Source organism: Cydia fagiglandana, chromosome Z (genome assembly GCF_963556715.1).
Source record: "Cydia fagiglandana chromosome Z, ilCydFagi1.1, whole genome shotgun sequence".
Taxonomy (NCBI): Eukaryota; Metazoa; Arthropoda; class Insecta; order Lepidoptera; family Tortricidae; genus Cydia; species Cydia fagiglandana.
Window position 1 is genome coordinate 35,035,554 of NC_085959.1, and position 25,079 is coordinate 35,060,632.

Sequence of the window (25,079 nt, forward strand, 5' to 3'; positions counted from 1 at the left end):
ACGACCAATCAAACATTAAATACAAATTTTAAACAATCAACTAGTTTCAGATTCCGATCTGTCCACAGCAATCATTTTTCGATTAATAGAATTCAATCTTAACGCTCGTATAGGTTGCGCCATCTAATAGATAGATGGCGTGCATGCCGGTTATTAGTGTTGCCAGAGTCATAATCTGTCATAAATGTCAAGCCGGCGTGGCGATGCAGCGCTATTATTTCTAATATCGTCGTTTCAATTCCAAACCTAAACAAGTGGTTCTCTATCAACCATTGTTGCTGAAAGTGTCACGCAATCACAACTAATTTGGAATATTAACTCCGAGGGACAACGTCGTTCCGTCCGGCATAGTTGAGTAATTGACTTATTACGTGGAAGAATCTTGATACTTAATGACCGAAAATTGTATTCATTTGAAACGCCGAAATGATAAAGAGACACATTTTATTTTGTACCGATATTAAAAATAAGGTATAGTTAATCTATTTAAATTAACGGCCGTACCTCTTGAGCTTATAGCAGATGTTCCCAACCAAGATCTATTCCAGATTCTGATTCAGGTGCGTTATGGTTTAGAAATACTGTAGGGGGCTCGACGCAAGAAGCTCCTGGCTTATTCTAAGATGAGCATTACTCCCTTATGACAGGAATGCCATCGAGTTTGGTGATTTGCTGAAGACGGTTGCAAGCTTGGGTTCGCCAGGTATCCACGTCGGGCTGACTGTCACATAGAGGATTCCCACTTAACACCAAGTCTATCAAGGCTGGGCACTCCTGATGAAATAACAACATGGAATAACTTAGTAGGCGGCGAATAAATATTTTGTCGAGCGGAACGATTTTGAGGTTGCACCAATCACGCATGGTTGTTTATTTTATCTTACATAGTAAACTCGCAGAGCAGGCACTTTTACCCATTTTAAGGACGAAACCATAAAACAATGATAACCTACTAAGCCCGACAGATTATAGGTGTATTATTGACCGCATTTAGAGACCAACATTTAGTACAAAGTTTCCTGAAATAGATCTATGAGAAGATATACTTTAGAGATACCTAATAATAATTTATGAGAAAATTTGTGACGTTCCACGGCAAAAGGTACCTTACGGCGGCTGCGCCGCAATAATATTGGAGCGGCGTTAATAATAGCGTAAGCGCCAACCGCCATAAGGTACCTTTTTCCGTGGGAGGTCACATATTGTTTATGTAATAATTTAGTGAAGAAAAACGCGTTTTAGCTGTGACGCTGCAGACATTATAGTTTGCCAAATTTGACCAAAACTCCTTGAATTTTTTGCTCCTTATGACCTCAGGAATTCGTGATTAAAATCTGTCGGGTTTAATTGGCCCACGGTGTATAATACACATACCTGCAAACGGTTAAATTCAGTCCATTCCTTGATCAGCGCGTTTGACAAATAGAACACACGTAATTTCTTCATTGCTCCTATGCCTTTCAGCTTGTCTATGGGATTGTAGCTCATCCACAGCTCTTCCAGTGTATCGGCGACTGTCTCCTTCAAATTGTCATATATACGTTAATCATCCAACTATTATATATCCCTCTAGTCTAGAGCTTACGCCATCTAACACGTACCTAGGTACCTAAGTATGTCGTATAGACTCGTCTAGACTCGTTTGAAAATATGCAAATGATGGTTGATTGTGGTGTAGGTATTTAAAGCATAACCCTTCGAGTAGTATGATCTGGGGGCTGGACCCCACAGCAAGTGGCAGGGAACCGGGAGCCTGATCTGACATTACAAGTCTTTGAGTATATAGCAGCGCCACAAATTAAACGGCAGGATAACTGGCACGGCCATTTTGGAAAAATATGAGTAGGTAATATAGGTAGGTATGGTGGCGGGGCCTCCACGGATGGTATTCTGGTGGACACTATCAATATCAAATAGGTACCTACCCTTGTGCGAGAGAATTAAATGTTAATAACGTACAATTCCTGCCAAAGATTTAATGTAGTTCCTGCCCAAGGACAGTATCTTCAAACTCTTCATGCCTGCTATTCCAGCTATTTTGTCGATCATATTGGACGATAAACTCAGTTTCCTGGAAACACAACATTAACGTTTTAAATACAGGGTGGTTATAGCACGATGATTGGTAACTGGAACTGGAAAACTACTTTTTCATGGAATATTATTTTTTTAATGCAATACGATGAAGTGATCACATTCAAGCTAGCTTTATTTGCTAACCTAGCGTTTAATTTTAATGCTAAGTGAGTATCCCTATTCAAACATACACTGAAGATATATATAATTAAGATAATTAGGGATTCAGAAAAGTCAATCGTTTTTAATTAGGTAGGTACCTAATTTAGGGTAGTGTAAGCAGGGCAGTCTTAAACTATGCCGGGGCCCCTGGGCACATAAGATTTTGGAGCGCTTTAGGAAAGTAAAGAAAGCTAATTAAACTAACATTTTTCTACTATGATCTTCTATTTATTTTGGGTAATTAAATATGCTGTTACTGTCTGTCCTCCGGGGCTCCCTGAGGATAGTGGCCCTGGGCACGGGCCCCGTGTGCCCTTATGGTAAAGACGGTAGACGGTACTGGATGTGTCCACACTTGCGTCCAACTAACACTAAGTATACGACATAGAATAAGGTATCTAGCCTCACCCACGGTGGGAACGGGACGTCGCTCTACAAATAATAGCTTTCATTCCGTACGGAAAATTCCGTGCGTGTGCGGCCAGGGCTAGTGTTCCTCGTACCTAAACATCAAACGCTGTTTGTTGACCGCCCGTTTTCTTAGTGTGGACACCATAAAATGCAGAGGGTCCACCGGGAAAATCTAAATTTCGTTTCTGGTCACTCTTGCTTAATATGTACTAGCAATAGAGAGGTAGAGTACGAAATATTGATTTTCGGTTTTCCCGGTAAGCTCTCAGGTTACACTGACTCGCAAGCGACTAGCGATGAGAGGGCTCCGTCCATTTTCTCGATGGGTGGCCACTGGAACTGGAGCTCTATCACCGTGGCGTCTGCGGCCACTTGCTCCTTCGCCTTCTCCCACCGCGCGATGGCTTCCTTGCATGTAGTCGGTTTTAAAGCCATTTTCAGGGTTTAACTGAAATAAAGGAGATCTACTTAATTACTTTGAATTACACAAAATTGTTATCAAGTGGTAGCAGATTAGCCGTATAGTAAAGTTTACCTTAACTTTCGTAAATGTAGAATTCTGTTAGTAATAAATAAGTAGTTATGTTTGACAAGCTACGAATGACATTTTTTAATAACCGATGAAACCTCTTTTGAATTTTTACTCGTTAATTTCATGTTTAGGTATTTGTTTAAGTGTAGTATAAGAATTTGAACCAAAAATCTATTGAAATTTATTATCATTTTTAAGTAAAAATACTATTAAAATAGTGGTTGTATACAATATCACTTAGCACAAGAATAGAAATAAGTAAATAAAGTATTAAAATTAGTAAATATGCCAACGTTTAAACATCTTTCCCTTCTTGACAGATAAACTGAATCCAATATAAATCCAATTTTAAAATTACACACCTATAAAAAGTTCACATTGACCGTGCAGTAGGTACGAACTACTTAGTGCAAAATAGTATTTTGAGTCATACCTTGATCTCTCAAATTCAACTTTATTTTGAATATGTTGAAATTACAATTGAATGTAACGATGTGGGTGCTTTTGGTAGGGAAGCGGCGTAGATCTTTGGAGGGTTTTCCCGGATTGGGGTCGTCCCAGGGTCGGCCCGGTCGCGAAATCACGTCGCGCCCTCGCGCCTCTGGTCGTCCTCTGTGTTTGTTCACTGAATTTCAAGTGCACTGATTTTGCGGTCGCTACTTTTAGGGCCTAACGTATGAGTAGGGTTTTGAGGATCAAAGTTATGACAACGTTATATGGACGTTTTGCGATGGATAAGATTGTTGCCTCAGATTTCTGTTGCGTGTATCGATATTCAATGGACAGTATTTTCTGTGGTTGATATCAGTATTATATTCTTTGTTGATATCTAAGTAGTTCCAAATTTTTACCAGGAGAGAAAAGGGTCGATACAGATGGATTGCAACACACCTGCAATTTTTATGGGAACTGCACGCTGACTGCAACGTCGACATGCAGTTCCCATACAAGTTGCAGTCCGTCTGTACCGGGTCTTAGTGATTAGTTGATAACATTGCCAGCCGCCCACAGTAGTTTATTAAGAGTTTATTAAATTAAAGTTTCGCTTACCTAAATTAAAACTTTTCGTATTTAATTATATTTTATACCCTTATAATCTATTATACGGTGTGGAAAGATAAGTCGGGCCGTGGAGGGAAACTACCTTAAATCCTTTTTGTTTCTTTTTAAAAATAAAGGAATGTCTCCTTTAAGTAAAATGAGCCAGCTTAAGGATTTAACCCTCCGAGATTTAAGGTAGTTTATCCAGGGCCCGACTTATCTTTCCACACTGTATATACGCGACGGCAAAGACCGTTTTTTTTGAGCTGCTTATATGAGGATGCCATTAAATTTTCCGAAAAGGTCATTACGTATTTACTTTCCGCTAGCAACTTAGTGCAGCAGCATTAGCATGAGTGAGTATTGTAAGGATTAATCGCATGATCGATTTCCTCCAAATCCTTTCTATTTACCGACTTGGGGCTAGAGGGCAAACATGGTTTTTTAAGCTACAAATATTTATTCCACCCTACGGCCCTAAAAAGCGAACATTGCAGCGGCACGCGGCGACACGTGATCCTTTTCGAATTCTCATTCACGGAACGTTTCGCAGCCAGTGAATCTTCACCCTCCCTGTTATAAAAACAACTGACATACCTACTTACTTTATTTTTTTATACTTAAGTAGTTAATGTACACCAATGTACACTGTCTAGATACATGTTATTGATTTTAGTTTTAGCCACAATTTATGCTCGGCCACTAATGTTCCTGGATGTTTACAGCACTGCCCTGTGTAATTTAGGGAATTATGGAATCAATCGACAAAAATCTAGAATTTGAACTTTCTGTCAAAAAGAAAAATAATTCATATTTTAAGACGAAACAGGAGCTGAGTTTTAAATATTTTAGGTAACAGTTGAGTACGTCTGTATGGAGAAATTACCACTCCTGTTGGCTCTTAAAAGGACGGATCCTCTTACTTATAGCGGATGGCGCTGGAGCGGCTACGGCGTTGCATGAACAAGAGATTTCCTTTGGCAGGATTGGTCCTTAGGACCCAGGGATGGACTCAAGAAGTGGAGCCACCGAGATTTTAGATGTAAATTTTTAGGGGGGGGGGGGCTCTCAACTTGATCTTGATATCTGTATTATTTAAGCTACTAGGTCAAGAAAAGGAGTTCCGCTTGTAATATTAGTTGTATCTAGTTTATTATACAACACGGCCCAGCACTTACCTTATATTATTCTAAACAAATTTGAATCGAATCGATACATAATAGGAAAAATAATAACTTCCTCCATATTAGGTCCGGTTTGTGGATAATAACCTTATCCCAATCTTCATATAGCGTTATATTATCGTAGGAAAAATCTTAGCGCGATTCGCGATTTTTTACTAAACGGAACAGGGTAAATAAGATGGCAATAATATAATAAATAAATTTGTACCTACAGCTTGGTGAGATTCTTTGTTGGTGAGTGTGGTTGGTGAGCTCTCTCGAGTCGACTGCCGCTCGTTTTTTCCCAGAGGAACATTCGCTCGCGTGTGAAACGAAACGCAAACAGATTGTCAATCTGACAGTTCTACACGACAACAAAAACATGCGTGCGCCTATAACCTCAACATAACATGTATATCGAAACCTGATTTATCCCGAAAACCGAAAATGGACGATTTGCAGTTAAATATTTCTGTTTCCAAAAAGGTAAGGTATTATTTTCAAGAAATATAAACAATTTTATTGCTTAGATATGCAACTTACTATTTGTTAAATCTCAGGGCAACAAGAAAACAGGAGGTGCACAGAAAAATGCATCGGAATATAAGTTTATGTCAAAGCCTGCTTTTACGGGAAAAACTATAGCCAGGAAGAGAGCTATTCCAGCCAAGAAAACTGATACCGAACGTCAAATTAAGTTGTCACGGCAATCAGAACCTGAGGTTAAAAAGTCAATAGATTTATCAAGTAACTTGAGAGATTTGAGCGAAAACAAAGGAAAGTTTCAAGGGAAAAGCTACCAAGATCTTAGTGATGATATACAATTAAAGCAAAAACCCAGGGCTGGTGGTTGGATCTCATCGTTGTTCAAAAATAACCCAGATGTGCCAAGGCTTGGCCAGAGAGCTGTAAAGCCGGTAGTGGAAAAAGTTTTTGCTGAAAAGAGCTTCTCTGATTTAGACATCCACCCTCACAGTGTAGCCAACTTACAGCAGAATCTTGGGTTAAAAGAGCTTATGGTGGTTCAACAGAGTGCTGTGCCCGTGATACTGCAAGGAAGAGATGCCCTGATTAGGCAAGTTTTTTAATATCATTTGCTATGTCGAAGTTAATATAATAATTTTTCAGTTAGTGGGGTTATGTATTTGACGCAATGCAATTTTTATTCCCTCATATTATGAACCATTATTTATTGGTTGCCATGATACAGGCTTGCCTAGTGCAGTTACCAATGTTTATCAACTTTGATTGTAATATCTTTACGCTTTAATAAATATCTTTAATTTTTTTTTTCATGACAGAGTTACAAGATTTAAGTGTGTATTGAGATATTAGAACCTTAAATGGGAAACAACTGATAATCAGGTTTAATTTCTATAAAATATAAATATTTAATGTGTCTTTTAGGGTTCCATACCCAAAGGGTAAAAGGGGACCCTATTACTAAGACTTCGCTGTCCGTCCTTCCGTCCGTCTGTCTGTCACCAGGCTGTATCTCACGAACAGTGATAGCTAGACAGTTGAGATTTTCATAGATGATGTATTTCTGTTGCCGCTATAACAACAAATACTAAAAACAGAATAAAATAAAGATTTAAGTGGGGCTCCCAGCTCCAATACAGTAAACGTGATTTTTGACCAAAGTTAAGCAACGTCGGGCGTGGTCAGTACTTGGATGGGTGACCGTTTTCTTTTTGCAAATTTTTCCGTTTTTTTTTTGCTTTATGGTACGGAACCCTTCGTGCGCGAGTCCGACTCGCACTTGCCCGGTTTTTTAATTTAACCATGGTTTTGCAATGAATAAATTTATTAAATTATTTGCAGGTCACAGACAGGTTCAGGCAAAACATTAGCTTACGCTTTACCCATTATAGAAGGATTACAAGCCATACGCCCTAAGATAAACAGGCATGACGGTATTCGGGCGGTTGTGGTGGTGCCGACCAGGGAACTGGCTGTGCAGACTCACGAGCTATTCCTGAAACTGGTTAAGGTAATACAATATACATTACTTTTTATAAGTGGCTTCAGTAGGTAATAAGAAGGACTTTCGTGTAGAAAACAAAAAATTATTTTATTTCAGCAAAATAGGGGACAGTTGTCAATCATTTGTAAACATAAATATCATAATCTTTCTAGCTTTTGTTACGATTTTTTGCCTCAGCTTGCCATGGGACCTGATGCTGGCGACTCTGCAACCTAATCCCAAGAATTGACATAGGCAAGGTTTACTGTAGTGTACTGTGTGTAGGTGGTACTGAAAATAATGCCATGACCTTCCTACCTAGAGGCAAACTGATTATATTACGTTTTCTTACGATAAATAGTAAAATAAAGTTTTAATATATATTACCTAAATTGAGTTTTATTTATTTGATGCTCAAATGTACGTTCGAATTGCTGAAGTAACCAGTCCATTAATTTACCTTTTTAAGTCTCATATTATAATTTGCCTTGTAGCCATTCACGTGGATTGTTCCGGGGCTATTGAGCGGGGGCCAGAAACGCAAAGCTGAGAAGGCAAGATTGCGGAAGGGTCTCAACATATTGATTGGCACACCGGGACGGATAAATGACCATTTAAGGCATACACAGTCTCTCAATTTTGCGAAGACAGGGTAAGTTATTTTTAACTGTAATGTACTTAACTATTATAAGGTTTTTGTAAGTCATTACCATGGTCTATTCAGTCATTCGACGAGGGGAGACGGGAGACAGGGAGGGTGGGCGGTGGTTGGTCACACGCACCCGAGCTGCATACATCGCTGTCAGCTCGGTACTCTTCAAAGGCTGTCGGACCACTGTTACGTTTTACACTGTGTCGTTACAGTACAGGTTTCATTTGAGAAATTTACGTGTCACGTTACCTGACTGATTGTTTCCAATTTTGTATTATTATCTAAATTTAATCAACCTTTAGATGCCTAGTACTAGATGAGGCAGATTGCTTACTGGACATGGGATACGAAAAAGATGTAGCCGCCATTGTAAAAGCAATCGAAGATCATAAAAGAGCGGCTACCTACGACCCTATGGCCTTGATCAAAAGTCAAATTAAATCGACTTTTCCTGATAAGGAAGAGGAACCTGAAGAGCAGAAGGAAGAAGAAGGCAAGACTGAAATAAAACATCATTTGACTGAAGTGTTTTTGTCTAAAGAACGGCAAACTACTTTACTATCTGCTACACTTACGAAGGTAAACAATAGATTTACTGCTGATGTAGGTTTAAGATGGTTGATATTTTTTCGAATTGTTCAAACGCTAAATGTAGTAATTAGCCTCCCTAAAGCGTAAACAAGAAACACGCTATTGTAATATTCGATATTATATTAAAGACTAAGAAGTTTTTTAAGCGCCGAGTCTCGTAACATCGAGCGGAGTTCTTCAAATTCAGACTCAGTGGACTCGAGTACCTACCATCACTAAAGCGACCGCTTGCACATGAGCAGGGATCAATACATTTAATTCTTACCTCTTATTTAAAATAATACTTTCGCTTGTCATAAGTTCAACATGATTTGTTATTTAGCTTTCACGATTTACCATTCTTAGGACAAAATAAAAGGTTTTAACTAATTTATTCATTTTTCATTTTACTTAACGGGTAGGCCGTCGAAAATTTAGCCGGCATCACAATGGTGGACCCAGTGTTCGTGGACGCCGCGGACGGAACGGCGCTTGTCGCCGATTCCTTGAAACCTGTAGATAAGACGAAACAAGGGCTGTCAGGTGCCAAAGATATTCAAACAGAACAAGAGAAGTCTAACGTTAAGTCAAAAGTCATAGAAGAAAACACGGACCAGAATGATGAAGAAGAAGAAAATGCCCCAGAAGAAAAGCAGGGTATCAATTTACTTGATAATTAAAACAGATTACCTGTATTTAAGAGAAAACAAACTAATGTTTAATAGATGGTCAAGCAAATCTTGTCAGTAGAAAAAGGCGTGAAATTCAAATTTTCTATGAGACGATATCCTTTCTCGCCTACATTTTTTAAATTTACCGCCTTTTCCTACTGACAAGATCTGCTTGACCAGCTTATATATATTTTTTTAGGTCTGAAGTTGTTTAGACAAGACAAATCGAAGTCGTTGTTTAGTGTTGACGATTTATCGGACTCGGAAGCCGCTCCAGTTCCATTCCCCGGAGTCGCCGAAAAACAAAAAAAGACAAAAGGCAAGTTAGCTCCAATACCTGGGATCGTGGACATGGAGTCAGATGACGAATACGTCATGCCCACTGAACCCGACATCGCACCCTCTTTTGAAGCAGCTGTCAAAACAGCCATAAAGGAAGATGAGCTGGTGATGCCAGTATCAGTGAAGCAATCATTCCTAATAGTCCCAATGAAGTTGAGACTGGTCACACTATGCTCCCTTATAGTAGAACATTGCGTAATGAACAAAAGAGGCGGCAAGCTGATGGTATTCATGGCAACTTTGGAGATGGTGGACTACCACGCGGAGCTCATAGAGACTGTGCTTACTGGGAAACCAGCGAAATCCAAGCAAAACGAGAATCCAAAGTCCAAAAAGAGGAAAGCCCATGACGACAAGGTGAGGTTTTACATTAATTTAATTATTCATTTAACGTCCAGATTTGCTTCTCAGTAATACTGATCCCTATGATTGTAATCACCTCTTCAATTCATTCACAAACTTCAAATCTTTACTTTCCAAAAATGTCCACCATCACTTGCGCAAAATACCTCGCAGATCGAAATCTGCGAAGTATTTATGAATGTACAAAATTCAGTACAATTCACACAACAGTAAAATAACTAACGCCGACAATGGTCAAAGTATGGTCGACGACAAGATATATTGGGGGTATTTCCCATATTTGGTTCCCATATTTGTTAGCAAATGACTCATTCGCTTTAATATTTTGGGACAGGAGTCAGACAGCGACTCCGAGTTTGAAGTGGACTACCAAGCGCCGCCAGAGGGCGGGGTGGTCCCCGTGGAGCTGTCCGTGTTCCGGCTGCACGGCTCCATGCCGCATGAGCGCAGGATCGAGGTCTTCGACCAGTTCCGCAAAGCCAAGAAGGGCGTGCTCTTTTGTACGGTGAGTGACATTATTTACAATGTTTAGTATATTGATTCCGAGTTTGGAGTGGACTACCAAGCGCCGCCGGAGGGCGGGGTGGTCCCTGTGGAGCTGTCCGTGTTCCGGCTGCACGGATCCATGCCGCACGAGCGCAGGATCGAGGTCTTCGACCAGTTCCGCAAGGCCAAGAAGGGCGTGCTCTTTTGTACGGTGAGTGACACTATTTATTATACAATGTTTAGTCTATTGATTCCGAGTTTGAAGTGAATATCCAAGCGCTACCGCACGAGTTCATAACCGAGGTCTTCGACCTGTTCCGCAAGGCCACGAAGAAAGCCCTATTTTGTATAATGAATAAACCGAATCATAATTTCGATACAGTAATCTTTTAAGTACACCTACTTGTGCACTAAAGTGCTACAGTTACATTTACACAGTTTTTAAATACTTCCAAACATTAACTTTAACGTCGTTTATTTACTGTTAAAGTACACTGTACCGACTAAAGAAGCCGATCTGTGTGACATAATATTTTCACAGATAAGTCCAATTAGGTGTAAATCGATAAAAAATAATCCATTAATATTTGAAAATATTGTATAGCGTCGAACAGAAGATGGACGTGTCGAGCGCTACCTACCTACTATATCACGTTTTTAATCCACCGACAATGGCGGGCCCGCCACCGCTTGCCTTTGATTGTCGATACTTAATTGTTGTTTGAGTCGTATTAGCCGGTCATTCATCTGCCTCCGCCGGCTCCCAGCTTGCCACAATACGCGTCGATTAACTGCCATTATCTGTATTTATTACATCTGTAAGCGCCGCTCGCCCGATACCAAATTTAAATTATCTTTACAAGAATACGCGCTGTTCATAGATTGTCCGATCCTATCTTGGGAGCTTTTTTGATCGGTTTTCTTGTTATTTAGTTGGCATAGAAACTGTCATCGTTGTTGCTAGGCTGCCGGAGTCAATAAGAAAATGTTGCCCCTATAAGTTTAATCCTAATAACCAGTGATCGTACATTTTCCAGCATTTTTGGTGCAGCAGAGCGGTGTTAACGGAATTGGTATAGATAATTTCAACTGAAATGGTAAATTAAGGTTAATATTAACGTAATTAACGCTAATTAATCATTAGGGTTGAAATTATTTATACCGATTCCGTTAACACCACTCCGCTGCACCAAAAATACTGGAAAATGTACGATCACTGCTAATAATACAGTAATAACATCTTTAAAAAAACTGTTTTGGATGTTTTTGTTGTTGTTGATTTTATTTAATAGTTGAAATAGGTATCACTCAATTGAAATTAAATGTAGTATTTATAATTTGAAAACTTAAATGTCAATGGTTTCTACATAATATAATATAATCAATCAATGCGTGGTTATCTTATTAGAATCTGGCTAACATAAAATCTAACTTACTACCTACAACAGACGGGCAATTTTATTATGTACCACATAGTTACATGTATATAATTTTACCTGTATTTTTATATCTATTTCATTCCTAGAGTTTTCTAGTGGCTAAATCAAAAACAGTTGCTTCAATGCATTATTAAGTACTAATGCGAATAATTAGGTACGAGTAGATTGACTTAATAAAAAAAAGCGGTCAATTGCGAGTCGGACTCGCCCACCGAGGGTTCCGTACTTTTTAGTATTTGTTGTTATATAACGGCAACAGAAAATCATAATCTATGAAAAATTCAACGGTGCATGAGATAAAGGCTGGTGGCAGACAGACGGACAGTGGAGTCTTTAGTAGTAGGGTCCCGTTTTGAACCTCCGGGCACTGAACTCTAAAAACAGACGATAGACACGACGAGAAATTATGTTTTTATTGAAAATATTCCCCTTCAACTAGGACACTCTATTAGGAACTCGTAGACAATGTTATTTATGAATCTACTATAATCGCAATTAAAAAGCAATAACTATTAAAATTGCAACTACTTGGAGCTAATAAGTAGAAACAATAATGGAAATTACATTGTAGCCTAGTACAAGTGGGTTCGGTTTTTTGCTGGAAAGCTAATATGAATTAATTGCTTGACCGAACAAGAAAGCACTTACCGTGCGCCGCAGAAATCATCGTTTTTATGGCTTCCTTGAAGTTTGCTAAACAGAAGTATTATGTGCGGTGGTCAGTTGCTTTGCTGGAGGAAAAACTCGAAAACAACAGGTATTCCTGCTTATATTTATTTCTTATCGTATTTATTTCGACGGTAATTCATTAATCAATAATTATAAATTTTTTGCAGTAGTACAGTCAACGGTAAAAATATGGGTGTACAAATCATTTCAAAAATATGTCCCATAACTCTTATGTTAGTGAATTAAGAACTATAGGACATATTTTTGAGTAAGTTGTCTACACCCATATTTTTACCGTTGACTGTACCTAGTATTGTATAAAATACAACAATAGTTCTAAAGGAAAAGTCTATTGACAGTCAAAGTTTTATATCTAACTGTCAGCAAAGGGGCAGTTGAAGTTGCGGAACAAATGTATTATATTAATACGCAAGCATTAAAGCGGGCATTTTGCCCTTTCTGCTATCTTATTATGTTGGCATTTATGGCACTCGACTTCATCCACACCGCCTTCTAAGAAAAAGACAAAATGTCTGTCCTTTCGAAATCAATTTTGCTGTGGTAAATTAGGACTCGGGTATGTCCTTAAACTACGTCCAGGACCCGGGTATGTCCTTAAACCACGTCCAAGACCACCGGTGGACGGGCAGCAGCGTCCCTCAAATTCGGTGTACTCGACTGCGATCGCCAACCCGCCAGCCAAGCGTGGCGATTATGGCATTCACCCCCCAAAAAAGGGGGAGGGGTATGTTCAGCAATGGACGTCTTATGGCTGAGATGAAGAGATGATGAAATTAGTTGAAGATTAATTATAACCACAACGGCGGGTGCATTTTACAAACAAACAAAGTTATCCATAAACCCCCTCCTCAATATCATTCCAGCACCCAATAAGCTCGTGGTTATAACAGAAAATAATTAACAAAATTCTTATATTTGGAATAATAAGTGCTTGGTAGTTTTAGGTAGTAGAACCACAAATGAGACGGATGCTTATTATGTACACTGGCGTTCAAAAGTGCATGGATATGTTTCAATCGTAATATTAATGAATGCGTTACGGTCGACATCTTTTGAACGCCACTGTACCTATTTATCTCTTTACCTTGTTGGCGTTTTGCATCTAAGATGTTGAGGCGGTTTTCCTCAAACAGTTTGATGCGATTAAAGATGGTCGATCGCCAAGATGACCTGTCTGTAGCAAGCTCATCCTAACGTTCAGGGTCGATATTGCAAGCGTTAAGGTGTCGTTTGAGCACGTCCTTATAACGCAGATGCTGACCGCCGTACCCCCGCCGCCCCCTCTTATGGGTATACATACGACGCGTCTGGCCAACTCTATTGTAACACCTGCAGAAGAGTCTTTAAGACCAAGTTCGGCCTGGCCAGCCACATTCGGGCCCATAACAGGCGTAATCCGTAATTTTTTGAGGTCGCCGTACTCGCCGTCATCGAAATCGATGAAGAGGACTTGACCTATTTATCACTAGACGAACGGATCCTGTTACACGTACGTTTTATGCAGGATGTGGCAGCTCGAGGCCTGGACGTGCCGCGCGTGGATCTTGTGCTGCAGTACTGCGCACCGGCCTCGGCCACCGACTATGTACACAGGTATACTCACACACTTTTCCAAAAGTATTATATTATTATGCACTCATAACATAAAAGTGGCCCCGAACCAAACCCGTACGAAATTCGTACTCTCGGGTAAGGAAGCAAAGCTTACCCGATTTCAGTATTTATTTTTAACGTTTTTTATTTCAGTTTGCCTCACCAAATTGGTTACTGTTGAGTGTTGTCTCTTAACCTAAACGCTGTAATGCTAAAATTGAATTGAAAGACATGCGTGATATCCTCCGCTGATTTGTTGTAGTTACATGGTCGGCTGGCGATTACACTTTTCAATCGACTAATTCATTTTAAAATAGTTATAACCTAGAATAATGGCCGTCTAAGTTTGTAATTTAAGAGAAATAAAAAAAGCTATTTAATTTTTGACATCTAAGTTTTAAATTTGCTCGGTGTAATAGGCACACCGAATGTTCGTCATCTCATCTGGAACTATAGGTTAGCTTTGTAGCCAGTTTAATCGGTTCTTGTCTCAACTCTAAACAATCTACAATAATATGTATCAATATTTTTTAAGTTATGATTTTGAAAAAACTTATAATTTTACAATATAAACTAGCCAAATTAACGTTGGCTCAATGGCAACATTCTTTCAGTTATAGTCTGCTAGATGTCGTTAAGTATATGCCTGACATGTGTACAGGGTCGGGCGAACGGGGCGAGCTTCCAACGTGGGGGAGGCTGTGATGTTCTTGCTACCCAGCGAAACTGAATTCATGCGACACCTTGAACAGAAACGTATCAGGTAACTAACATTATTATGCTATCTATAATATGTTTATAATCCGTTTGTTGACTAAATCTGTTATCCTGTGGGACTACGTCGCTAATTAGTTGAGCAATCTAAAGCAAACGTGCTCGCACGGCGTATTCACTTGATCACCAGATCTAGTGAATGCGGAGTGGCAAGGTAAAATTGGTTGATTTCGAATGCAACCCATCTTAATAACTTGTCATCAGACTGACTCAACGCAACGAGAAGCTATGTCTGGAGCCGTTGCTGAGCATAGTGCCGGGCGCGGCGAACGCGAACCGCGCCGCCATCGCCGTGCAGGCGCGGCTGGAGCAGACCGCGCACACCGACAAGTCCTGGCTACTTAGGGCAAGCCGAGGTAAGCTCAGTAGGGTAGGACCTACACACCTAGGCCCACATGCACCATTCCACTAACCCGGGGTTAACCGGTTAAACCTGGCATTACCATGTAGACCAGCGGTGGAACAAAAATGGGTTTTGATAACATTAAAGTTTTTTCTTTTTTGATATGTTATTGTAAGCATGTTAAATAACATTCATGTAAAAAGTTAGAAAATTTTAGGTGGAGCATTCGGCCATATTTAAATATTTCAATTTTTGCTAAATAACTATGTAAATATAAAATTAAAGTTACAAAAAACTTTAACATATTCAATAACACTTTAATTTAGTCACAATATTCGGTTTTTAGAAATCTGGAACAGCTGCTTTCTGGTGAACGTAAAAACACGAATTATTATGTAAATACAGAATTAGAGTAGCTGATATTGCAAAATTACGATATTACCTATCAACTTAGTATACATGTAAAAAGTTAGAAATGTAGACAATGTGCTTGTCTAGATATTGATTTCTGGTTAAGCAGTATAGCCAATATTGAATTAAAGTTTGTAGAGTTAATATTACACGGTCATAATAAAGATCTTACTTCTCACACAAAAGATTAGAAATATAAAATCACGGCGACACTAAATACTGATACGTAAGTATGCATTCCGAGCTTATATTAAGTTACATTTTAAACGCGCGGCGTTTTCGCGCGCCGCGCTGTGCGCCGGGGCAGGAGGCAGCGATCGACGGTCGCGGGCTAGCGGTTAGCGCGGTGACCTTAAAAATACGCAAAGCGTTTATAAAATTATTATCAATGGTAAATAGTTATTTTACACAGTACACTAATGGAAACTTACCTTCCCTTATTTATTTCTATATGTACTAGGGATTGCCCGCGGTTTCGTTTACGTAGAATTCGTTATCGTGTTAAGTATAAAAATAATAGATACATTTGAATCAGAATCAGAATCAGAATCAGAATTATTTTATTTGCTAGAATACTTAAAACAACATGTAGTACAGGATGTTAAGGATGAAAATTATTTTAGGTGCATTGTCATACAGATAACTACCCTTGTTAAAGTATTCTTCAAATTCAATACACAGGTGTCATTTCAATATAATTTTGCGTAATTTGGCGCTTTTAGGTTATAAATGACTAGCGACATATATTTTTTAAGAGCGATCATCTCCGATAATATTTACTTTATCATAAAATCAATTTCAAACTAACGTTATTCAATATTTATCATTTTAAAGTCAATATTACCAACCAACTGATCCAATTTACCTACGGAAACAACTCATGCATCAAATTAAATGCCACTTTTCTTATCCGTTTCGAACAATCAAGAGGGCCTTTACGAGCTGATGTGATGAAAATTTTATTTAACCTTCGTCCCTCGAAACCTTCACTACGCTCAAGGTTCAATTTTACGAACCACTCGCTACGCTCGTGCTTCAATTTTAGAATGTTTGAATTTGTGAATGTACTTCCTGCCTCGCACAGCCAAACTGTGGAATGAACTGTCCGATACGACCTTCAAACCTTAAAAGACCCCCATCTTAAAGGTCTGCAACGCGCTTGCAACCCTTCTGGTGTTGCGGGTGTCCATGGGCGGCGGTAATCGCTAACCACCAGGTGATCCGTCTGCTCGTTTGCCTCCTATTTAATAAAAAAAAATGTTTCGCTTGTTTGGGTATCAATATTAGCACGAGCGGTTAATCAACAACTTTTCCCCTTGTAGAACAAATAAGGTAGGTGAAGTGCAGGCATATGAGGCCCGGCGGGTAACAAGGCCCAGCATTCAAAAATAACAGTTGCTCCCTATTATTCCCAATTATTCTGAATTTGTACTTGTTGCTAAGAAGGCCCACTGTCAGTGCAGGTAAAAAGGTCCAGTTCCGGGCCTTATTGAACGTATGAGATGAAATATTAGATTAAAATATTTTAAGATAATTTTGAATATTTTTAATCTCTTATTAATAAGGTCGATTTGAAGAAACTTCTATAAAATTATGACTTATAAGTAACACTTGCACTGCGTGGGCTGACAAAATTGCTGCAAACTTTTCTTGGTCTAACTCTAATAATTTATCACTTGCTTTATTGACCTAAAGACGTTTATAGAATCAAAAAGTCTAATAACATTGAGGCACTTATACTTTTTAAAGGCAGTAACTATTTACAAGTGACTTTTTTTGTTAATACATAGGTAGGTATTTACGATAGAAGTGCAAAAAATAGATATTTTGCAACGAGTGACAAATTTTAGCACACGGCCAAAGGGAGTGTTTTAATGTGCTTATTATAGCACCGGTGTCGTAATATAGCACCAGATGTACTGTCAAAATTATGTTAAAAGATAATACTTATTTGTTACGAATAAATATTTATACTGTAAAAAATTATCCCACCAAACACATTTTCATGAAAATTGTTGCTAAGACGAAACCATAAGACTCGCACTGTCAAAAAGTTGTCAGATCTCTTGTCGAGCTAAGCTTCAAACTCTACAAGCCCTAACTTCACTAACTCTACACCTTAGTCAAAATATGTGGCTTGGCTGTTTCGCTACCGCCACATGGGCATAAGGTGAAAAATTTATTAAATTCATTATTTTTAGGGTTCCGTACCTCAAAAGGAAAAATACTGAACCCTTATAGGATCACTCGTGTGTCTGGCTGTCCGTCTGTCACCCTTGCAGCTGTCAGCCTATTTGCTCCGTAACTACTGCACCAATAAGTCGAAATTTGGTATACACATGTAAGTCTATAACCCAAGAACATACATGTAAAGTAAATAATAGAAATTCAAATAAAGGGGTCACTTTTGAGATGAATGATAAATAGAAGAAAAAAACACTATATCTTGTTATATATCAAATTAAGGGGCTCATTGTGAGAACCTCAGATATATTTTTTCATAATTTTAAAATAAATAGTTTAGAAGTTATTTAAGAAAATACGCAAAAACTGACCATTCCCCCCCCCTTATCTCCGAAACTACTGGGTCTAAAATTATGAAAAAAATACACATATTAGCTCTTTTCCTATAGATGCCAGAAAAACCTATTAGAAATGTGCAGTCAAGCGTGAGTCGGACTTAAGTACCTAGTTTTCCGATCCCTACGGGTTTTTTAAAGACATTTTACTCACTTTTCTCTAAAAAAACTATATATTGTTAAACTTGTGTAATGTACGGAACCCTTGGAACGCGAGTCCGACTCGCATTTGGGCGGTTTTTGTATTATACTTACAGTAGTTCTTGTAGAAACGAAACGGCCAAGCCACATACTTTTGGTGTAGAGCTAGTAAAGTTAGAGGGCTTGTAGAGTTAGAAGCTTGGCAAGAGATCTGATAACTTTTTGACAGTGCGAGCCTTATGGTTTCGTTTGGGCAACATTTTACATCAAAATGTTTTTGGTGGGATTTCACTTCTTTTTGTAAGTTGCTTATGACAATCTTCCATGCCCTAATTTAAAGGGTTGGGGGTGACTTACTATTAAAAATCCTGAAATAAGTATCTGGGGGCATCTGTTACACAATGTATGTACTTCTTACTGATTCCCCATATAAACCCTTCACCCCGTAAGGGTAAACTTTGAGGTTGAAATCTATTCTATATCCTTCCCCATAACAATACCTATCTACATACCAAATTTCAACTAAATCGGTTCAGCGATTATTGATTCCCCATACAAAATTAAACCCCCCCTTCATCCCCTTAGGGATAAATTTTTTTTGAATTTATTTGTTGTTTGTGTACTAAAACTATCTTACATACCAAATTTCAGCTTCTTAGAGGACTTCAGGAAGTACCCGGTATTGATGATCATCAAGTGAGTGAGTCAGTGACGAAATCGAAGTTTTTAGATATGAATAAAATCTAAAGTATAAGAGCTATGCAATTGATATGCTTAATAAGTCCGAGAACTTTGTTTATCTGGTATAATCCAACCCCAAGTTATGAGGGTTCCAAAAAACGACGAAGCGCTTCGAGAAAAGGTAGATAGTGCCTTTGCGCTTTGCTCGTCTTGGCAGGGGCACTGCCGTGCCCCCAGATGTTAAAAGATGATACTACTGTAACTAATAAAGATTTATGTTTAGTTACCTACTATTTTCGCGTAAACTAGACAGTTTTTATATCTTTAGTTATTAAGGCCCAAAATAATTATTTTCACTTATTATAAATAAATCCTCCTGTTATGAAGTATCAAATATTGTTATTTGTATATGTATAGCTCTTAAGTTAAAAACAATAAAATCTGTTATTACCTACTGTCGAAATGATTATTTTTTGCGGGATTAAGTAATACACTGCTAGTGTTCAATAAGGCCCATAATAGGACTTTTAAGGTATATTTTCCAAGAGTATCGTAATATTTTTATAACTATTTTGGTATAATGAAGAAACTTAAATAAATGAGAAACCTATTTGAGTGAGTTTTTCATACTTCATATCCTGTTTATTAAAAAAAAAACATTTTAATTTAAGGTGGGCTGTATATAGGCATATACAGCCCACACGGAATATAGAATAAGGTAAGTGGCCTCACTTACTTTACCGTGTAATATTGAGCAGTTGGTTTATAATATACATACATATTATGATATTGACCTTGAATAGGACAGGACATGACAATAGGAACCAGAAATAGGTATAGTTGGTCAAACCATTTGTCAGTAAATAAAAACAAAAAAACTATATTCATCCTTTTCTTTTGGGTGCTAGTACTAGTGTAAGTCAAAGATAGTATGATGATTCTCTCTGTCTATGTTTGAAATGAGACATTCCTTTGACAAACTATGTATAGTAAAAAATAGTTGTGAATATCTTGTACATTTTTATTACAATATTAGTCAAGATAATGAAATATAGCTGGTCAAGCAAATCTTGTCACAAAAAAAAGGCGCGAAACACAAATTTTCTATGGGACGATATCCCTTCGCGCCTACATTTTTCAAATTTGCCGCCTCTTTCTACTGCCAAGATCTGATTGACCAGCTGTAGGTATTTATACGTAATAAGATATTTTAATTTCACGTAATGTCTGCATCTAATTTATATATGTGCACGGTAAACAAACAAATGAATGATAAGAAAAGACAGACAGTGTTACTGAGCGGGAGGTGGGGCGAGGGGCGAAGTATAGGTAGGCTATGATAGGCTCTCGAGCGCCGCGCCGGCGACCGACGGACCAGCGCGGCGTATGTATGAATTTCGCGCCTTTTTAACTAGATTTTACTATTACAATGCAGCTACACGCAGAAATTTCTTACTTTCCATAATATGGCTGCGTATATTATTTTATAGTAATAGACTTATTTTTACAGACTCTAATTCAATATTAGATCTTATAGGACAAAAAACGCATATTAATTCTAGAGCATATATCTTATTCTTCTAGCTTTTTAGCGTGCCTATTAACTTAAAAAATGAGATATGTTGTTGTGGATTTATTAAACTTTAATTCAATATCGACAAAATAATAAGCTAATTAGTAGTTTGACAAAGAAGCACGTTAAAAAAATTTCTAATAATTTTACATTATAAAGCGTCATACATATTATAAACAATGGAACTTAAACATTGCACTTTAATTCAATATTAAAAAATCATTACTAAAAATATATAAATACCTAATTTATATCTAACGCTCGTTCTAACTTTTCATCACATATTGCAAATATGCTTAAAAATATGTCCCATATCAGGTAAGTATCACTTTTTCAACTTTAGAATTATCAAAACTTATAGTGCAAAAATCCGGTCCCACTATTGAGCTAATGGTTACCAGTACAATTTGACATTAGGTTAATCCCGGGTCAGTGTTATTGAAGTTAGTTTAAATTGCAGAAACATTTTTTATAACCAAGATGTATTTGTATTTCAATAATTTCGAAAATCGGATAATCCTGAAAGGCATTTAAAATCACTCATATTCCGTTGTAATAAGAATTCCTGTTCGGAATTGTCATCCACTTTTTTAGTGTTTTTCCTTTTGGAATTACCAGAATACGCCTTATTTATGTCATGTACCCGTTTTCGACGTAACTTACATTCCTCCCTCCAGCCTACACGACCTGGGTCCGCTTTTACTCCGTCTACCCTCGCGACGTGCGCGAGTACCTGGACGCCAAGCAGCTGCACCTCGGACACGCGGCCAAGGCGTTCGCGCTCCGCGACACTCCCTCGGCGCTCGCCAAGCGCGCCAAGTACGACCCGGACCTGAAGAGAGAGCGGCCGGCCAACAAGCTCACTGTGCATGATGAGGAAGAGAGGAAGAGGCCCGGGTGAGTGACTCTTTCTTACCATTAGGGTCATGTCACGGTCCGATCCCGTACAAAAAATATTTTTGTTGTGTTATTTATTAGTCGGTGACTCATTTTTCTAGGCATTTTTGAGTCCATAGAATAATAAGCTTTTATAGGTGCTTAAAATTTGTATAACAATCGCATATCTATGTACAGAATAGGCCAGTAGTACCCTTTATCGGTATCTATTGTCTTCATAAATTTTACCATTAAAAACTCGATTCGTTACCGTGTAAAGTACTATTACTACTACTACTACTATTATACTATTATTATACTACTATTATTATTATTATACTTTTTTTTTTATTTCTACTCGTCAAAAACGGTGCAAACATGGCTAAAAACGGTACTTCTGCCCTAACCTACATCGCATCGTACATAATTCCGTGGAAAGCTCTCAGAAGCAGGTAGGACTGTTGAACAGCCACTGCCAGTAATCTAAATTACCAAGATTTACTCACTGCGTTACATAAAGATTCGCATAAAACTAAATTCACTGCCATTGCCGTCATCTAAATCTGTGATGAAGACCAATATATATATATACTTATACGAAATCGATAAATAATTTGTAATTACCTCATTATCAATTTATCATGCATGCATCATTGGACTAGCATTATTGGACCGCAACATTGCTAAGACAAAAAAGAACTAAGTATGTTACTCTAAGACTTCGATGAATATAGAATTTATCATAATGTCTCAGCCTTACTAATTGAAAACCTCGAAGGAGAAGAGATACTTTAAATTATGCAGATACTTGTCGATGGTTGATTTTTTGACTTGACTGAAACGATGACTATTGGAGACGAAATAACAGATGCAGTCATTGATAAAATTAAACCACTTTGAGATTAAGAACTGCCATGCCATAAGACATTGCGTATTTTATCTTATTACATATTTCTTATACAATATGTATTTCTTAAGAAATACATCGTTATTTTTATGTTAGTGTTTTTCGACTGGCATCGGCTTTATTAAACATTGTTGTTTGATCTTTTTATGTGATACTATAAAATAATACTTAGAACAAACGTGAAATGTTTTTAAATGTGTTTTTTTGCTGCTTTTATAACTTAATTTACTTAAGTTTTTTTATAAGCTACTATTCTTAATCGACTGCTATATCCGTTAATTCAAACTAAAGAAAACTGTTTACCCGGTATTGTTAAAAACCCTTGTTTATGCCTAATGTTAAGTATATTTTTTAAGTTACTTCTTTTTTTGTTTTTAGTATTTATATCTTGTGCAACTCCATGGCTACCATGAAACGTACCTATAAGTTAACTAACAATTTTTGTATATCTTTATACATATTATATATTCCATTCCCACGATAGTATTTTGTTTATTCTTTATTAGGTACATAGAATATTATATAGATTCTACTATGTAGTAATTTAGTAAATGCCTATTTCGTAGTATTGACTTATAAAGCACACTTATGGTATTTGTGTTTGAATAAAATATCGTTTTCCAGGTTCCCAAAGGTTAAAGCAGGGTTGAGCGGCAGGGTAGTAAACAAGCAGAGCTCCATGCACACCGCCAGCGAGTTCGACAGCGGCCTGCCGCCGCTCGAGCAGGCGCGCAAGAAACAGAGGAAAAACAAATGACACCCCTCCACTTCCGACCAACACTCGCCCGTCAACTACCAACTCTCCGTCAAAATCTTCCGACTGCGCTAACTGGCTCGCTGGCTGTAAGGACTTATTGATATTGCCTGTGTATACTTAATGTAATGAAAAAATATAATATCTATACTCCATCAAGTCATTCTCATTTCGCTCCGTGTGATTGGCTTTTAGGTTTATTTTTAAGGACTAACGAAAGATGGACTCCGGCCAAAATTCTAATCGCGACCCGAGTTAATGGAAGCGGCCGACGGCTACCGTTTTCATATTTCTGACTCACGAGTGACTCGAATGAAAAATGATTTTAAACCATTACTGTGCCCCGTCCGGCCTTTTGATATTTAAATTTTTTTCAAGCGGCTATCATTATGGCGGAATGATTTGCGAATTTTGCCCCAGCTCGTGGTTTTTGTCGGAGTCTGAACGAGTTTTTTGTCGCTCTCATTTAGGATGTTTTTATTGCTTCATAATGACAAATTAAAAGAGTATTGTGAGGCGCTTTCATGCGGTAATCTGCGGCCTTTTCGGGGTTGAAGGGCGTTTTACGCGGTGCCACGTTACGGGTGACTCAATCTTGGGAGTCCGCAACGGGACTACTGCCGTTATTGTAATAAGTCAATCTAATTGTAATGGCTATAACAAACGTTCATTGGTAACAAACTAAGTGTTCCGTAGCAAAAAGTGAATAGCCAAGGCATGCATAATGTCATAATAAGTGGTAGTTTAGAGCGAGCCGAGCGATTCTTTATTGTCTGCCGGTTGGCGGCGGGAAACAGTAAACTATCGATAATGTAGCGTTTTGTGGCCGCTATAGTTGTGTGGCGCGACTTCGCGCGTCATTAAGCGGCACATTTGCATGCAGCCGCGCCAAACCTCGTGAAAATGCCTTTTCATTAGCATCAGCTTCTGAAAAATCGATTCCAAAGATCTTTATGCGATTTCGTAATAGATATCGCACAGTTTTCCTGTTGTATATAAATAATTTGCTTCGGAGCATAGATTATGAACGTGATACCGAAACATTTGATTGACATGGATAAATAAACGGTACAAAAAGTATTCAATAGCACTTAATCTAATAGCAGCGGGGTACAATGGGTGTTAAGATTAATATTCGCTCATAATTTGCTATCGGGCCGAGTATTTGATTGATGTGCCAGGAAATGTATCATATTAAATAAATTTATGTCGACATAGTAGCTGCTTTCACGGCGTAGAATTCTTTTGAAAGAGTCGGCGAGTCAATTCGGTAGTACAATGAGCGCTCGCCGCGTCGGTGGCCGCAAGAGATCAGTGTGCGTGCAGCACTGCATTTGTACCTTCCTCTCACATTACTCTACGAGAACGGCGGGCATCTCATAAGAGCTACAAATTTGTTTTAATTCTGGGGTTTCGCCAACATAAACATGAATTTTCTACCTATGTAGTTTCGTAGCTCCTACCTAATATGTTTCAATGCCAGAATTGCCACTTACGAAAGCGTAAGTATGAGATCTATGTATCAGAGTGGTTAAAGTGTTCACAAATATGAACAAAGCCTCTATTATCAAGACACAGCATGCTAGTAAGTTACCTAATCTAAATTTTAATAGCTGTTGTATGCCTACTATGCCAAACAATATAGGTATGTCACATAAAAGTGTTATCATAATACGTGTTAAAACGTTGCAGAAAACATGATTGTATTGTAAATATGTATAGGATATTCAATTACGAGCAGTAGCTTTGCTTATGGAAAAGTCCTCCAGGAGTCCAACAGTAGGTACCCACAGTACCGTGTAGCTACTCTACCGCGAAGCATTTGGTCTGTGGCCAAACGCGCCGCGTCACGACGCACCGAATTATCACCACAATGCGCCCTT

General features: G+C 38.2%; 2 protein-coding genes across 2 annotated transcripts; one reads left to right on the plus strand and one right to left on the minus strand.

The window, feature by feature from the left end:
* Positions 1-501: 501 nt before the first annotated feature.
* LOC134678352 (dynein axonemal light chain 1-like) lies at positions 502-3,135 on the minus strand. The gene is made up of 4 exons (XM_063536897.1): positions 2,930-3,135; positions 1,960-2,071; positions 1,375-1,521; positions 502-774 (listed from the first exon to the last, which is right to left on the minus strand). The coding sequence occupies exons 1-4, from the start codon at positions 3,082-3,084 to the stop codon at positions 631-633; spliced, it is 558 nt and encodes a 185-aa protein (XP_063392967.1). The 5' UTR covers positions 3,085-3,135; the 3' UTR covers positions 502-630.
* Positions 3,136-5,739: 2,604 nt separating this feature from the next.
* LOC134679064 (probable ATP-dependent RNA helicase CG8611) lies at positions 5,740-23,333 on the plus strand. The gene is made up of 13 exons (XM_063537904.1): positions 5,740-5,871; positions 5,946-6,460; positions 7,210-7,378; positions 7,846-8,003; positions 8,306-8,582; positions 8,996-9,230; positions 9,444-9,943; positions 10,284-10,454; positions 14,069-14,157; positions 14,819-14,920; positions 15,136-15,287; positions 21,337-21,556; positions 23,067-23,333. The coding sequence occupies exons 1-13, from the start codon at positions 5,833-5,835 to the stop codon at positions 23,197-23,199; spliced, it is 2,760 nt and encodes a 919-aa protein (XP_063393974.1). The 5' UTR covers positions 5,740-5,832; the 3' UTR covers positions 23,200-23,333.
* The last annotated feature ends 1,746 nt before the right edge of the window (positions 23,334-25,079 follow it).

What these genes read in the sequence shown, in the direction of transcription:
- LOC134678352 (XM_063536897.1), bottom strand. Translation starts at nt 3,084, where the DNA reads ATGGCTTTAAAACCGACTACATGCAAGGAAGCCATCGCGCGGTGGGAG. An exon ending in TCATCGCTAGTCGCTTGCGA is followed by an intron (nt 2,072 to 2,929) that starts GTCAGTGTAACC and finishes TTGTGTTTCCAG; the next exon opens with GAAACTGAGTTTATCGTCCA. An exon ending in CTGAATTTAACCGTTTGCAG is followed by an intron (nt 775 to 1,374) that starts GTATGTGTATTA and finishes TTATTTCATCAG; the next exon opens with GAGTGCCCAGCCTTGATAGA.
- LOC134679064 (XM_063537904.1), top strand. Translation starts at nt 5,833, where the DNA reads ATGGACGATTTGCAGTTAAATATTTCTGTTTCCAAAAAG. An exon ending in ATATTTCTGTTTCCAAAAAG is followed by an intron (nt 5,872 to 5,945) that starts GTAAGGTATTAT and finishes GTTAAATCTCAG; the next exon opens with GGCAACAAGAAAACAGGAGG. An exon ending in CTTGAACAGAAACGTATCAG is followed by an intron (nt 14,921 to 15,135) that starts GTAACTAACATT and finishes ACTTGTCATCAG; the next exon opens with ACTGACTCAACGCAACGAGA.